Source organism: Eleutherodactylus coqui, chromosome 11 (genome assembly GCF_035609145.1).
Source record: "Eleutherodactylus coqui strain aEleCoq1 chromosome 11, aEleCoq1.hap1, whole genome shotgun sequence".
Classification (NCBI taxonomy): Eukaryota; Metazoa; Chordata; class Amphibia; order Anura; family Eleutherodactylidae; genus Eleutherodactylus; species Eleutherodactylus coqui.
Window position 1 is genome coordinate 82,563,718 of NC_089847.1, and position 13,648 is coordinate 82,577,365.

At 39.5% G+C, this 13,648-nt stretch overlaps 1 protein-coding gene across 1 annotated transcript in view; it reads left to right on the forward strand.

Moving 5' to 3' along the window:
• The first annotated feature begins 2,582 nt into the window (after nucleotides 1-2,582).
• Nucleotides 2,583-13,648, forward strand: part of KCNK4 (potassium two pore domain channel subfamily K member 4) — a 32,976-nt gene continuing 21,910 nt past the window's right edge. Inside the window, exons 1-3 of the mRNA XM_066583998.1 lie at nucleotides 2,583-2,899; nucleotides 8,222-8,339; nucleotides 11,682-11,842. Of these exons, the coding sequence (XP_066440095.1) occupies nucleotides 2,711-2,899; nucleotides 8,222-8,339; nucleotides 11,682-11,842 (468 nt within the window). The 5' untranslated portion in view covers nucleotides 2,583-2,710. The remainder of the gene's footprint in view (nucleotides 2,900-8,221; nucleotides 8,340-11,681; nucleotides 11,843-13,648) is intronic.

The window sequence follows — 13,648 nt, forward strand, 5'->3', positions numbered from 1 at the left end:
CTATATATCATACCGTGATAAGACTAATCCTCCAAATTACTATATTATCACTACATTATTTCATATATTTTCAGCAGACACAATTACATACAGATCGATAAGGAATATCAGCTCTTTTTAAAAAATAAAATAAAACTGCATTTTAAGCTTTATAATTACGTTTACTGTCCCTTTAAAAAAACATATGTTCAGTTGCAAGATCTCACTAAGACCACTATGTACACCGGCCAAAACATACATTAATGGGGGGATGAATATTGATCTTGTCTACAGTTACATTGATGGCATGCTGCAATAAAAGCATGAAACATATTCTGCTGCAACTCCGAAGCTGATACATGATAGTGTTTTTGGATGCCCATGCCATGAAGGGGTTAAGTAGTAAGGTTAAGTGGCAGGTAATACTGGGAATGAACTCTATTGATTGTCATCATCATTTATGTGTGCTGACAGAGGGTACAATGAAGCATTAACTCTCTGGCAGCCAGAGTGGGAGGGGTTAAGTGACACTGCAGGTCTGTAACAGCAGGGAGCTTTAAGGATGCTTCCCTGCATTTTGGCAAGGAGGGTGGGGTTATTATGCAATGCTGCATGGTTCTAGCAGGCAAGTGGGTGATGCTTTGCAGTGTACATATTTTATATAATGCTATGTTGCTTGGAAGGAAAGAGTTAAGAGGGGCTCAGTTGGGCAAGTTTTACCAGGGGAGTGCTTTATGAATGCATGGCTGGCAGACAGAGGGTAACTGCTGCCCAGTCTGGCTCCTGCCAGGGCAGAGGGGTTATATTTAGTGCTTTGTACTGAGTGAATTGATATTTCTTGCCTTACATTCTCATTGGGCAGAATGGCAAAATTGCTAATTAGTATTCTGTCAGACCTAGAGTTATGGTGGCTTTATATGGCTATGGCAGTGAATTAAATGTTGGAAGGGTTAATCAAATGCGTTCACTACAAGTACAGGGTGAGCGAAGATCTTCAAGATTGTGACGGGTAAGTTACATTTGCTGAGCATTGGCGGCATATTGGCTAATTGTGTCCATTGCATTATCTTTGTCTGCTTTTAGAGCTTTATCATTCCTTCCCGCATTCTCCTCCATAGGTCCTGTGCATATGCTGCATATCTATCTGACTCTTTATTGTTCCATCTTCACCCCTCCCATAGTGCAGTTCTTTCTACAGCTCAAGCATCCTCTGTCTTCATCTCCTTCTCCTTATGTCTTAATCTCTACATCTTATTTCACTCCTGACCCTCATTCTCTTATTCACTCCCTCTTTCCACACCCATGCAGTGTGTGGATAGGAGGGAGTATTCCGTGTGGGTATCACTCTCCTTTGGGCATCAGATACAAGAGGTGATCTGCAGGCCCTGCTGGTGAAGGCGCGTACCTGTCTGAGTGTGTGACTATTATATCATCTATTATTGCACATCACTCTGTGAGCTGATGCCTCCACCGCCTACTGTCCCGGTAAGTGATAGGACCGACACTCCGCTCACTTCTGCTGACATTACTGTTTACATGTCTTGATGAATGTGTATGTAGTTAGATATTGTGAAATATCCATTGTGAAATATCCATATATCTAGAAATGATCTATTGCTACTCAGTGAACATATCTTGGCGTGATATACATGAGAATTGTGGACCTTTGTTGAAAAATATTAATATAGAATGGAACATAAAGTTAATAAACTGGGCTAACAATGATTCTTCATATGCAGATGTACTGGGCTGTTTTCCATAATGCAAATAACCAATATTTACAATTGCTTCAATTTAATTGCCCCTGTAAATAACTGAAAATCAATATCAGTGAGGCTGTTTGTGAAGTTGGATCCTTTCTATCCCAAGCTTCATTAAGAGCTTGATTTTACAAGTCAGCTTATAAATATGTTAAGGTAAATTAAGCTATAGCATTACAGAAGGTGATATGTGCTAAAATGATTGTTCCCTGGGTTATACTAATTAATACCAATGGTTTGTGTCATATCCTTCTTCCAAGCCAGAAAATTATTGCATCGTCAGTGTTTTCCTTTAAGACATGAAGTTTGGAAAAAATAGGTGTTATTCACTGGATGAAAACCTAATTTGGAAATTCAGGAGTGACTACAGTAATCTACAAAGCCCCCATGTTATACAACAGGGGTCCAGAGATATGGGTTATAGTTTAGTGGGGTCCTCATACTGGACAAATGGTGGTCGCTGGCGATTTCTTTCTTACTTAACTGACAAAATAGTGGCACTAAAAAGTCAAAGACCCATCTATGGCACCTTAAATCCATAGTGCCACTATATATGTAGATGGGTTGAATACAACCATGACCCCTTAGGTACCACCAGTTCTTAATTGAGTGGAGATGTTAGGTCTAATTATTTGGGAGCAATGGACCTTGGGGAAAACTGCAGTCACTCCTGGCTGTGACGTCTTTCCGAACCAACATTAGTAGTATTTGTCACTTTGGGATAAAGGACTGCAGACCCAGTTTGTTGTGCAGAATGATTTGGCATTAGCATTGTTCGGATACTGACCACTGTACACTTTTAGTACTAGAAGCTTTTTTTTGTTTTCTCCTCCTCTACAGTGTCTTGCCATACTACGGTAGGTGGTCTTCCCGGAGGCTTCCTGTACCCATTGACTTGCACATCCCAAGATTCTATACTACTTGGAGACCACATTCAGGTTGAACAGGAGGTAGCAGAGACTAAAAACGTCATGAAGAAGAAGACTGTCTTGGCCTTGCTTGGTGTAGTCCTTGGGTACCTGGTGACAGGGGCAGTGGTCTTTCAGATGCTTGAACAACCCTATGAAACTCAGCAACAGAATCTTCTCATGGAACACCGAAGAAAGTTCCTTGAGGAAAACATTTGTGTGCAGGAGGATATTCTGGACAGCTTTGTGCTGGTGAGAGTATAGAAAATTATAGGTTTTAAGACATACTATGAGTTTCATATATATAATAGTATGGTAGTTTTTCCTAATCACATTAAGAAATATTCCCAAGACAGAAAAACAAGTCCTCAGCTCCTCTTCATCTGTGAAGATGTAAAAAAAGAATCTGTACAGGTATTTTCTCTTAGCCACATGATGTTGGGAAAGTTGGGTAATCAGTATGGCTGTCATTACAGCTCCCACTGGTGTTGTCACCCAAGCTGGCTGGAACTATGAAGGGTATATGTGCCTATTAATACAAGTATATTTATTGCACTCCTCTCTCACTGTTCAACTAGGAAGATTTGTTGTTTAAAGGGCTTGTCCAGTTCTAAACTATTGTTAGCCTACCCTTTGCTGATCAACTGTTTGCTGGGTTGGTGCGCTTATGCAATGAGCTTATTTCCGCAGGAAGCAGACAGCTCTGTTCCCACTGCAGGAGCCAGGCTTGGTATTTTACAGGCAAACTTCAGTTCAATGGTAATACTGCTTGCAATGCTGAGCCCAGCCACTGCAGCAGGAACGGGGCTGTCTGCTTCCTGTAGAAATCAGATCAATGCATTGGCCCAGAAAACAGATGATTGGCAGGGGTCCCATGGCGACAGGCCCTCACTGATCTGCTACTGATGACGTATCTTGAGGAAAGGCGATGAACAGTTTATAACTAGACAACCCCTTTAAGAGTCTTGGAAGCTTTGTGACAACCACCATGAAAGTTATTATAGTGGCCATATTTGTTGTCACCCAGATTCACAGAAACAGATATCACTATGAACAGCTAAACAGAATAATAAACCACAATACACAACGGGGAAAGAAAAGTGGATTATATTTACACAGAGACCATTCATATTTCTGTCCTGAAATGCTAAGAAAGCAATGGAAAATATGTGGTGTTATGCAGGGCGGGGACCTTAGCAATCGTATCCAAAATATTTATTCTCATTTAGTAAGTAAAGGACTGTCTCTTTAATGAGATATCATTACTTTTTTTACAGTATTGTCTCAGGGTGAAGGCTGATACGTACTCATCTCCTTATGATTCTCATATATTGGTTAAAGTGCCACTCCAGCTAATTCTATCCTTTTATTCATTATGTAACTACTCTCCATTATATATGTTGGCTGGTTAGTTATTCCTTTCTATCTGAGACTCCTGGCCTCTTTCTCCTAAGGTGATCATTCAATCTCAATTTTGACCAGCTGAGATTTACTTGGGTTCATCTGTTCTCAAACTAGTCAGTTTCTCAGTCAGCATAATTCCTGTGTGATGATATTACATGAAGTGTACCACATATTGCTCTTCAGAGGGAGACACAGACACTTCTATCACAGTTATTGATGATGCTCACACAGCTCCTGTCACAAAGTTAAAATAGAGGAGATCACAGCCCATCCACCTGACTGTATACTTATGGTCTGTAGTTTATTTAGGTGAATACAGATGGTAATGGCAGTGTCCCCACAGCAGGCAGAGATAATACAAGCTGTAGCATGTGATGCTGTGCTGATGCATAATGGGATTGATAGCACAGAATAATGAAAAAGAAAGCAGGGAGATACCTCAGCATCAAGATGGTGCCTGATAAGCATCAGGCTGGAGACTGCATAGAAGTGACTGCTATATTCGTAGGAGACATCCAGACTGTAATAGGCAATGAGGGGAGAGGTGTAGGGAAAGAAAAATGTGTTTTCTCTGGAGTGGCTCTTTAAACATAATTATATATGCATAACATGTAGAAATATGGCCCAGAAGCAAAAATCACATTGGCACACCCATACTGATGTTTGTGACGAGCCACCCCTCCATCTCAGGACAAGACAACCATGGTCTTGTTTCTCCATTTCTTTGCTAGCTAATAGCCCTTATCTTAGGACACAATAGTGCAAAACACTCAACTATAAGAATATTTAGCCAGCCTGAGTTGTAGCCATAATAGATACATCATTCACCATATACAGATACATAAGATATAAATATAAATAGAATTGTACACATTAGATCTCCTTCGCATCAGTGCTTTCGGCTTCCATTGTTTGGCTCCAGCCTAGGAGCTGAACAAGGGAAAATACGGAAGTGCCAGATCCAAACGGTGCCAGATGGGCCCCCCATGCACTACAATGCCCTCCATCTGGTTTCCTGCATGCCCATCTGCATTTTCCTGGTTGAAACAGTACAGTATGCTGTGCTATTCCATCCAGCATCTTATTATGGACCTGTGCTGGAGGTAAAGCCACCAGAATAGAGTTAAATGAGCCCTTATTTATGAGTCTATTACATTACAAACATCCATAAAATCCATGTTGGCCAAGAGATAATTTAGCTACGACTATCTTCTCTGACTCCCTCACTCACATGTTCCATTTGGCAAAATGCGCCTTTTATTTTAATAGAAAGAGGTGGAAACGACTCACTGATGATCCAACTGTCCCCATTGACATGAGATTATTAGTCAAACCCATTCTGTTTGGACATCAGTTTTTTATGTCAAACACACAAAGATTGCAGAAAACATTTTTTATGAATGTCATGGAATGAATGAAATAAAGAGAAAACTTGAAATGCTGATCTGGTGACTTCTTCTCATACAGTCATCTAGAAAGTTTCCCCCTCAGTTAAGTAACACTGATTTCCTAGAGTTTTGTGGCTTCTTCCAGATCAATATTGCAGAAGAATAGGCTAAAGAGAATGGACTTGTCAGAATTACAAAATGTATCTTTATAAATGCCTGGCTTCCCTTTACACTGTCATAGAGTTTAAGGGAACCTTGTCAGTAGCTTCATGCAGCCTGCACTATGGGAAGCATGAAGTCCGTACAGCCACCCACAACAAAAGGCAGGTATATATTCTGAAACACTGCAGGGTTTAGGAGAAAACCTACTTAAAAAGCAGCCAAGAACTGACTTGTCCCTACTTGTGTATAGGGAGAGACCTGTCAGTCTGGCTTATCCAGGTGGAAAGAAGGCATTATGAAGCTGCCCCCACTTCCAACTATTTGGTAAAGTATGTTTTCTGTGAAATGCTCAATTGTCAGAATAAAACATACCTCCCTGTAAGGTGTCCGGACATCATACCCATGGTTCAGACAGCAAGAAGCTGTTGATTACTTCCCTATAAAGGACCTTTCTGATGTTATGCAAATAATGCTTAATCACAACATGAAAAGTTCTAGAACTTTTTACATACTTTGTGCTCCAATTCTTCATGGTTTTCGTGAATGAGAACACCCTACCTTGTTCTGCTCTTAGCTTACAAGTAAATACAATTGTATCCAGTCTAGGGAATGATTTGGGAACTAAATACACGTAGCAGACATTTATGGCATATTTTATGTAAATGCCATAAATGTCTAGAATGAGAATATCCGTTAAGCGTAACTTACATAGAACTAGGAAATTCCTTTAAAGTGTACCTCTAACTTTTATCAGCTCCAACATTTTGTGGTGATGAATTTCATAAAGTATCTTTGTACTTGGTGTTGCTATGTTTTTTTTTACCTATTTAGGCCTTATGCAGACAAACGTTTTCTTGCAGCTGCGAGAAAATGTCATCCGAAAATCGCTACAGTGTAAAGCATTGGATTCCAACGCATTTATTTACATGGGCGATTTTTCCTCGCAGTGTCAAAATATAGGTCGTGCTATCTGTTAAAGGAAATAGCAGGGAGCTCCCATAGATTGCTATGGGAGCTGAAAAAAAGGGATGGGGAGGGAGTTTTCCTGCTGCGACGCTCGTTGCAGAAGACAACTGGCTTCTATTTAGCTAATAAAGCTAAATACAGCCATTCTGCCGACTGCTGCTGCAGAATCCATTCACGAGATGTGCTCATGTGAATGGACGAGAAAACTCTGATTCCAAAAGGAATTAGATCGCGGCAATGCTGCCATTGATTGCCATTGAACCTGCTAAGGACATTGTCGTCATTTTCAGTTAATTTACCAGGGTATGGTGAAATTATAGGGAGAAAGGAGCCATTTATTATAGATGGCGTCTATTTAATTCAGAAAAAAATGATGACAGGTTCCCTTTAAGGATAAAACACCCCCAAAATCTCCTCAACAGCTATGAGCTCTGCAGCAACTGTTCTTGATCTCATCACAATATCCCGTCAGTGAAAAGAATAATTATTGCTGGATGATATATATAAACCACTAAACCTAACTTACTGCACTTGTTTTTGTGAGCCATCATTATACAACTATTTACACAACAATGATATACTTGCCAGCAGCAATGATCCTATTGGGTTATCTAGAGAAACATGTTTTGTAACAAAGATGGACCTCCAATAAGTTTATTCCTGCAGGTCCGGCATCTAACCCCCTGGCAATAAGCAGATATCGCCAAGACAGTTTGCTGCTAGCCATAGATTTTCCGCAATCACTGGCTAAACTAAGTTTGCCAGCATGAGGGATGCACTTTGTTAGTTTTTTTGCCCCCAGCTATATTGCGTCCATTTCAGACAGCATTTTACATGATAAGATTCTCATTAGAAGTGATTATATTTTACGGTAAATCCCGGTGTATAAGCAGCGTAAAGAGATTTTCCTTTATCAACAAGTGATGACATATCCGAATGATATATAATGTTTTGCTTAGGTGGAAAACCACTTTAAGGCTGCTATTAGAGAGAGTTAAAAAAAAAGAAACAAAAGATGCCATATTTTTGACGGCAAAGGGAGGGGCGGGACGGGAGCTAGCATGTTAAACTCCCACCCCCTCTCCGGCCCTTGCCATCTGCCGGCAAGAGTAGGGGATGGGACGAAGCAGGAGCTAGTGTGCTAATCTCTTGTACCGTCCCACCTCCCTTTGCCAGAAGCCGGCAAGGGGAGGAGGTGGGAGTTTAGCACAGCCACTGTTAAACTCCCTCCCACCTCCATTTTCCGGCAGCTCCCATCGGAGTCTATGGGACTTACCTCCATATTCCAGCCAAAGATAGGTCTAGACCTATCTTTTCCAGTCAGCGTAAAAGTGGCCAGCCAGAAAGTGTAGTGTGTGCACTATTTTTTCTGGCCAGACGATTTTACGCCCCCCAAAAAAAATCGCCCATCTGAACAAATGCATAGGAATCCAAAGCTTCAGATGGGTGCGATTTTCAGACGGCGTTTTATCGCGCAGAATCACAGCGATAAAACCCCCGTGTGAATAAAGCTTTAGTTCCATTTTCCTGATATTGCTCTGTTATTGGTAGTGCCTGATATAGCAGAACTTTCTTTTGTTCAGCTTACAAACCTGATTAAGGGATAATGAATAACAAGGAAGGATGCAATTTAACTGAATCTTTGGCCTTGCAGCAGGTGAAAGATGCGTTGGGTTCCGGAGCTGATATTGCAGCAAATGGCACCAATGTTTCCACACACTGGGACATCGGGAGTTGTTTTTTCTTTGCAGGAACGGTCATCACTACAATCGGTAATCGTCTCTTGAATTTTTTATTATAAAGACAGATATAGAATTCCATTTACAGTTCTAAATGGGTGGATATAGAAAAGTGATATAGAAGATCATATAACCACATCATTACCAGTCACATCTATCTATCTATCTCATATCTATATCTATCTATCTATCTATCTCACATCAATCTTTCTATCTATCTCATATCTATCTCACATCTATCTATCTATCCCATATCTATCTATATATCTATCTATCTAGCTCACATCTATCTACACATTTATCTATCTCATATCTATCTATCTATCTCATATCCATCTAGCTAGCTAGCTATCTCACATCTATCTACACATCTATCTATCTCATATCTATCTATCTACACATCTATCTATCTCATATCTATCTCATATCTATCTATCTCATATCAATCTACCTCATATCAATCTATCTATCTATCTCATATCTATGTACCCTATATCTATCTTTAATCTATCTATCTCTTTCTCATATCTATCTATCTATCTATCTCTCATATCTATCTATCTATCTATCTATCTAGCTATCTATCTCATATCTATCATCTATCTATCTCTCTCTCATATCTATCTATCTCTTTCTCATATCTATCTATCTATCTATCTATCCCATATCTATCTATATATCTATCTATCTAGCTCACATCTATCTACACATCTATCTATCTCATATCTATCTATCTATCTCATATCCATCTAGCTAGCTAGCTATCTCACATCTATCTACACATCTATCTATCTCATATCTATCTATCTACACATCTATCTATCTCATATCTATCTCATATCTATCTATCTATCTATCTCATATCTATCTATCTACACATCTATCTATCTACACATCTATCTATCTCATATCTATCTATCTCATATCTATCTATCTAGCTAGCTATCTCACATCTATCTACACATCTATCTATCTCATATCAATCTACCTCATATCAATCTATCTATCTATCTATCTATCTCATATCTATGTACCCTATATCTATCTATCATCTATCTATCTCTTTCTCATATCTATCTATCTATCTCTCATATCTATCTATCTAGCTATCTATCTCATATCTATCATCTATCTATCTCTCTCTCATATCTATCTATCTCTTTCTCATATCTATCTATCTATCTATCCCATATCTATCTATATATCTATCTATCTAGCTCACATCTATCTACACATCTATCTATCTCATATCTATCTATCTATCTATCTCTCTCATATCCATCTAGCTAGCTAGCTATCTCACATCTATCTACACATCTATCTATCTCATATCTATCTATCTACACATCTATCTATCTACACATCTATCTATCTCATATCTATCTCATATCTATCTATCTATCTCATATCTATCTATCTACACATCTATCTATCTACACATCTATCTATCTCATATCTATCTATCTCATATCTATCTATCTAGCTAGCTATCTCACATCTATCTACACATCTATCTATCTCATATCAATCTACCTCATATCAATCTATCTATCTATCTCATATCTATGTACCCTATATCTATCTATCATCTATCTATCTCTTTCTCATATCTATCTATCTATCTATCTATCTCTCATATCTATCTAGCTATCTATCTCATATCTATCATCTATCTATCTCTCTCTCATATCTATCTATCTCTTTCTCATATCTATCTATCTATCTATCTCTGAATGTCTCTGGTGTCATACAGAAGTTATTTTTTATTAGATACTTTTTCTAGGTCTCTTGCTGTATTGGATGAATCATTTGGTTTTCACGTTTATTAGCAATTGTATTTAGTTGTTACTTCATGTTATTCTCATGCCCCGTAAGCTGCATTTTAATATGTTCCTTTAAGTCCTTTAGGCTCTGTTCATATCGGCATCGGAAGTTCCATTTGGAGCCTCCAGCACAGATTTATACCACAATCCTCGACGAAATGGCTCAGCATGCTGGGCTATTTCAACTGGGAAAGTACCACAAAGGGGGACGAAAGTTGGTGGACCCCATTATAGTCAATGATTTGGGTCGATGGCACAGTTTGGTTTCATCATAGGTCAGATCTGTTCCCAGCAAGGATTTAATTTTTCATTTCCCATGACAAAGAGCAAAGCAGAATCCATGAGCCACTTCCGCATTACCAGACCAGCGGCACTATGCTCACTACAGGCCACTTGGGTGCAACTTTTTAGTTGTCCATGTGCAAGTAGCTTAACGTAGATTCCCCCACTGCCATCAGGAACCATCTATAGAGGAGCCATAAGCCTTTGCAACCCACAATCCTTGCATACATATAAAATCCTTTTCCACTAAATGTGTCTCTAGTGCCTTAATACCATGATATGCTCGTGATGCGTTTTTTAACCCCTTTATGCCCCACATAATAGCAGCTCAGAAACTTAATACAACTACATATCTAGGTATCCACAGAACCGACCCCCCCCCCCCCCCCTCCAACTAAATCAGAAGTATGCACAAACAGAGCAAAAAAATATGTTTTCTGTCTTTCTTCAGCACATACTTCACAAGAGGGTAGTAATAATTCATCTCTCTGTTAAATACTGGTGCAGTTGGACTTCACATACTTTTGGCTTATGTTGAAAGTCCTATTTGGCCAAGCTCTGCAGTGTAGTTGCCTGCGTATTCTGAATGTCTGAAGATATGCACATTCAAACTTCCATGCCTAGATTCTTATAACCAATTTGGGAATCAGTGTTGCCCACATCCCCATCCGATTCACCTCCCTTATCTGGCGGTGTACAGAGCTCTAGCTTCCTAGGAGATGCGTTACCTTGAACCATCGGCAGTGAAATGTTACTTTGCAGTCTCCTTTTCCCCATCACCTGGATAAATTTGTCCACAGACTGGTCTAAGTGCTCGTTTGCTCTCCAACACCTCCTAATCAGTAAGGGGAGCCATAGTGTGTGGTTTTGAATGGTTGATGTAGAGCGGGAGCCAGAGCACCTGCACTCGAAAGTCCAACCCATCTGTTCTTTCACACATTGTTCAGTAGCACAAGAGCTTCATACATATGGTGGTCCATCCAAATGCTACATTATTCAATATATTTACCCCAGAGTACTGGCATTATGCATTGCTAAATCTATGTCACTTTCTTTGAGTGCAATCTGTGGAGCTATGTGCAGGAATTCAGCAGGACAACGCAGGCAAATGTTAGACGGTGCTCACAAGATATGTATAAACATGCAGGCTTTAATATATCTTATGTTCAGAGCAAGAAGAACCTACAGTGTAGAATATGTGCAATAACATAATTGCGGTACCATTCATTCTCATTAAACTATATTCTTCTCACTATATGATGTATCACAGGATTTGGTAATAACGCTCCGAAGACAGAAGGCGGAAGGATCTTCTGTATTTTCTATGCACTTTTTGGCATTCCTCTTTTTGGTATCCTGTTGGCTGGAGTGGGCGACCATTTGGGATCTGCTCTCCGCAAAGGCATCGGGAAGGTGGAAATGATATTCTTGGTAAGGTTACGTATCTCCTATACTATATATATATATCCCAGATATAACTACAAAAATATTTCCATTCACCGACAGAAAACAGAGATCCTAATACAAAGTACTATTGTACATTACAATCTGATGATTAAGCTTTATTTACATGAAACTGGAAATACTCTAACTTTTTACTGGTATATTGTAGATACCAGCACTTTAAGCTGGGTTCACAACTTGCACTCTTAATTTCTGTTGTTCAGCTTGTCACATGAGCTGAACAACAAACATAACAATTCTGGACCAAACCCTTAAAGGGGTTGTCTGTGATGTTTTTTTTTCATGGAAAACCATGTTCCTCATGCACAAAATTTACAAACTGTTATTTTCTCACTTCTCCCGGCATCACCCGAACTGCTCGGTGTTTGTTTACAACCAGCCTGTATATGGGCATCACAAGCAACCAAGCGCAGAGCTCAGCACTGAGTTTTGTCATTGGCTGCAGCAGCCTGTGATGTCTCGAAAATAGGCTGCCGCAGCCTGTAGACACGACGTCACAGGAAAGGCCTGTCAGATCCCACTGACTATCATGTGGCTCATCAGGCTTCTATCATGCCCCTCGTCATTTTACCGGACAAAACAATACAGCATGCTATGATATTTTGTCTGTGATTTTGCAAAGGATCTGCAATAGGCAAGCCAACAAAGTCTCTGATACAGATATGAACAGAGGCTTAGTTGGCCTATATGGTGACACTGAAATCAATGGGCTCTATTCTGTGCGTATTGCCCGTATGAATGAGCCCTGAGAGTTATATCTGCCCTTGATATCACACGTATGACCAGCTTTTGACAGGTTAACTTGTGACATTTTCTTAATTAAAAAATGTATTGCAATGTCTTAACTTAATTTCTTGATAAATTACTAAAGATGTTGTCAATCGAGCCAAAATAACAAATTTTAACTCTGCTTCATCTGTAAACAATAAAAGTAATGTGTAAAATAAAGACAGCCCAGACAGTCCATTTGTCCACTTGGCTCATGCCAAACACTTTTTACACCAAGATCCTTATTTGTTTATAAGCACGATCCCATATTTGCGACATCACTTACTGGTCTTGCAATCGATTTTTCCGTCTGAGACATTTTTGAGCATCTCTCCACCACATACTCTGCCAGTAAATCTCTTGATTTAGTGATACAGAACACCTGACTCAAGGTGTAGGTATGTGTGTAGTATTGTTTGTACACCCCTCCCACCTCCCGTTGTCTCTTGGGGTAGTTCTATAGAGATACATTAACTCAACCTTGTCTCAGAAAGAACTCATTTATCGATTTGTGCTCTGGAATTCAATTTTTTGTGCTTTTGAAATTAGATTTTGATTTGAGTTTAGGACTCTGTGCAGACAGAAAATCACATGAGACGAAGTGCAAGTAGTCTGTTAGTATATTAACTGACCAGAGCCGTATAGGCTATTGAAAGAGATACAGCAGGAGAAAGCTTATTTTGCTCATTTATGTAAAGTTGGGGCAGAGAAGAATAATTAGGATGTTGTTTTTTAGTACGGAGTGATACAGCCTGCGAGCACTACCGGAAACAGGCTCAGGGATGCTCCTACATATAATCAGATCTGTATGGAATCCGGCAGAGAAAAACAGTATAGGGGTTATGAACCTCTATAAAAGCCCTATTATGGCACTTCCATATCCGAAAAGGACTATGCTCATGTGCATATGAGCTCTCAGGCTATGGGATCCCGGCATATACAAGTCCATTTTAACATCTTTGGACATGTTGGGAATTTTTTTCGGTACATCAAGTGTCGTGTGAA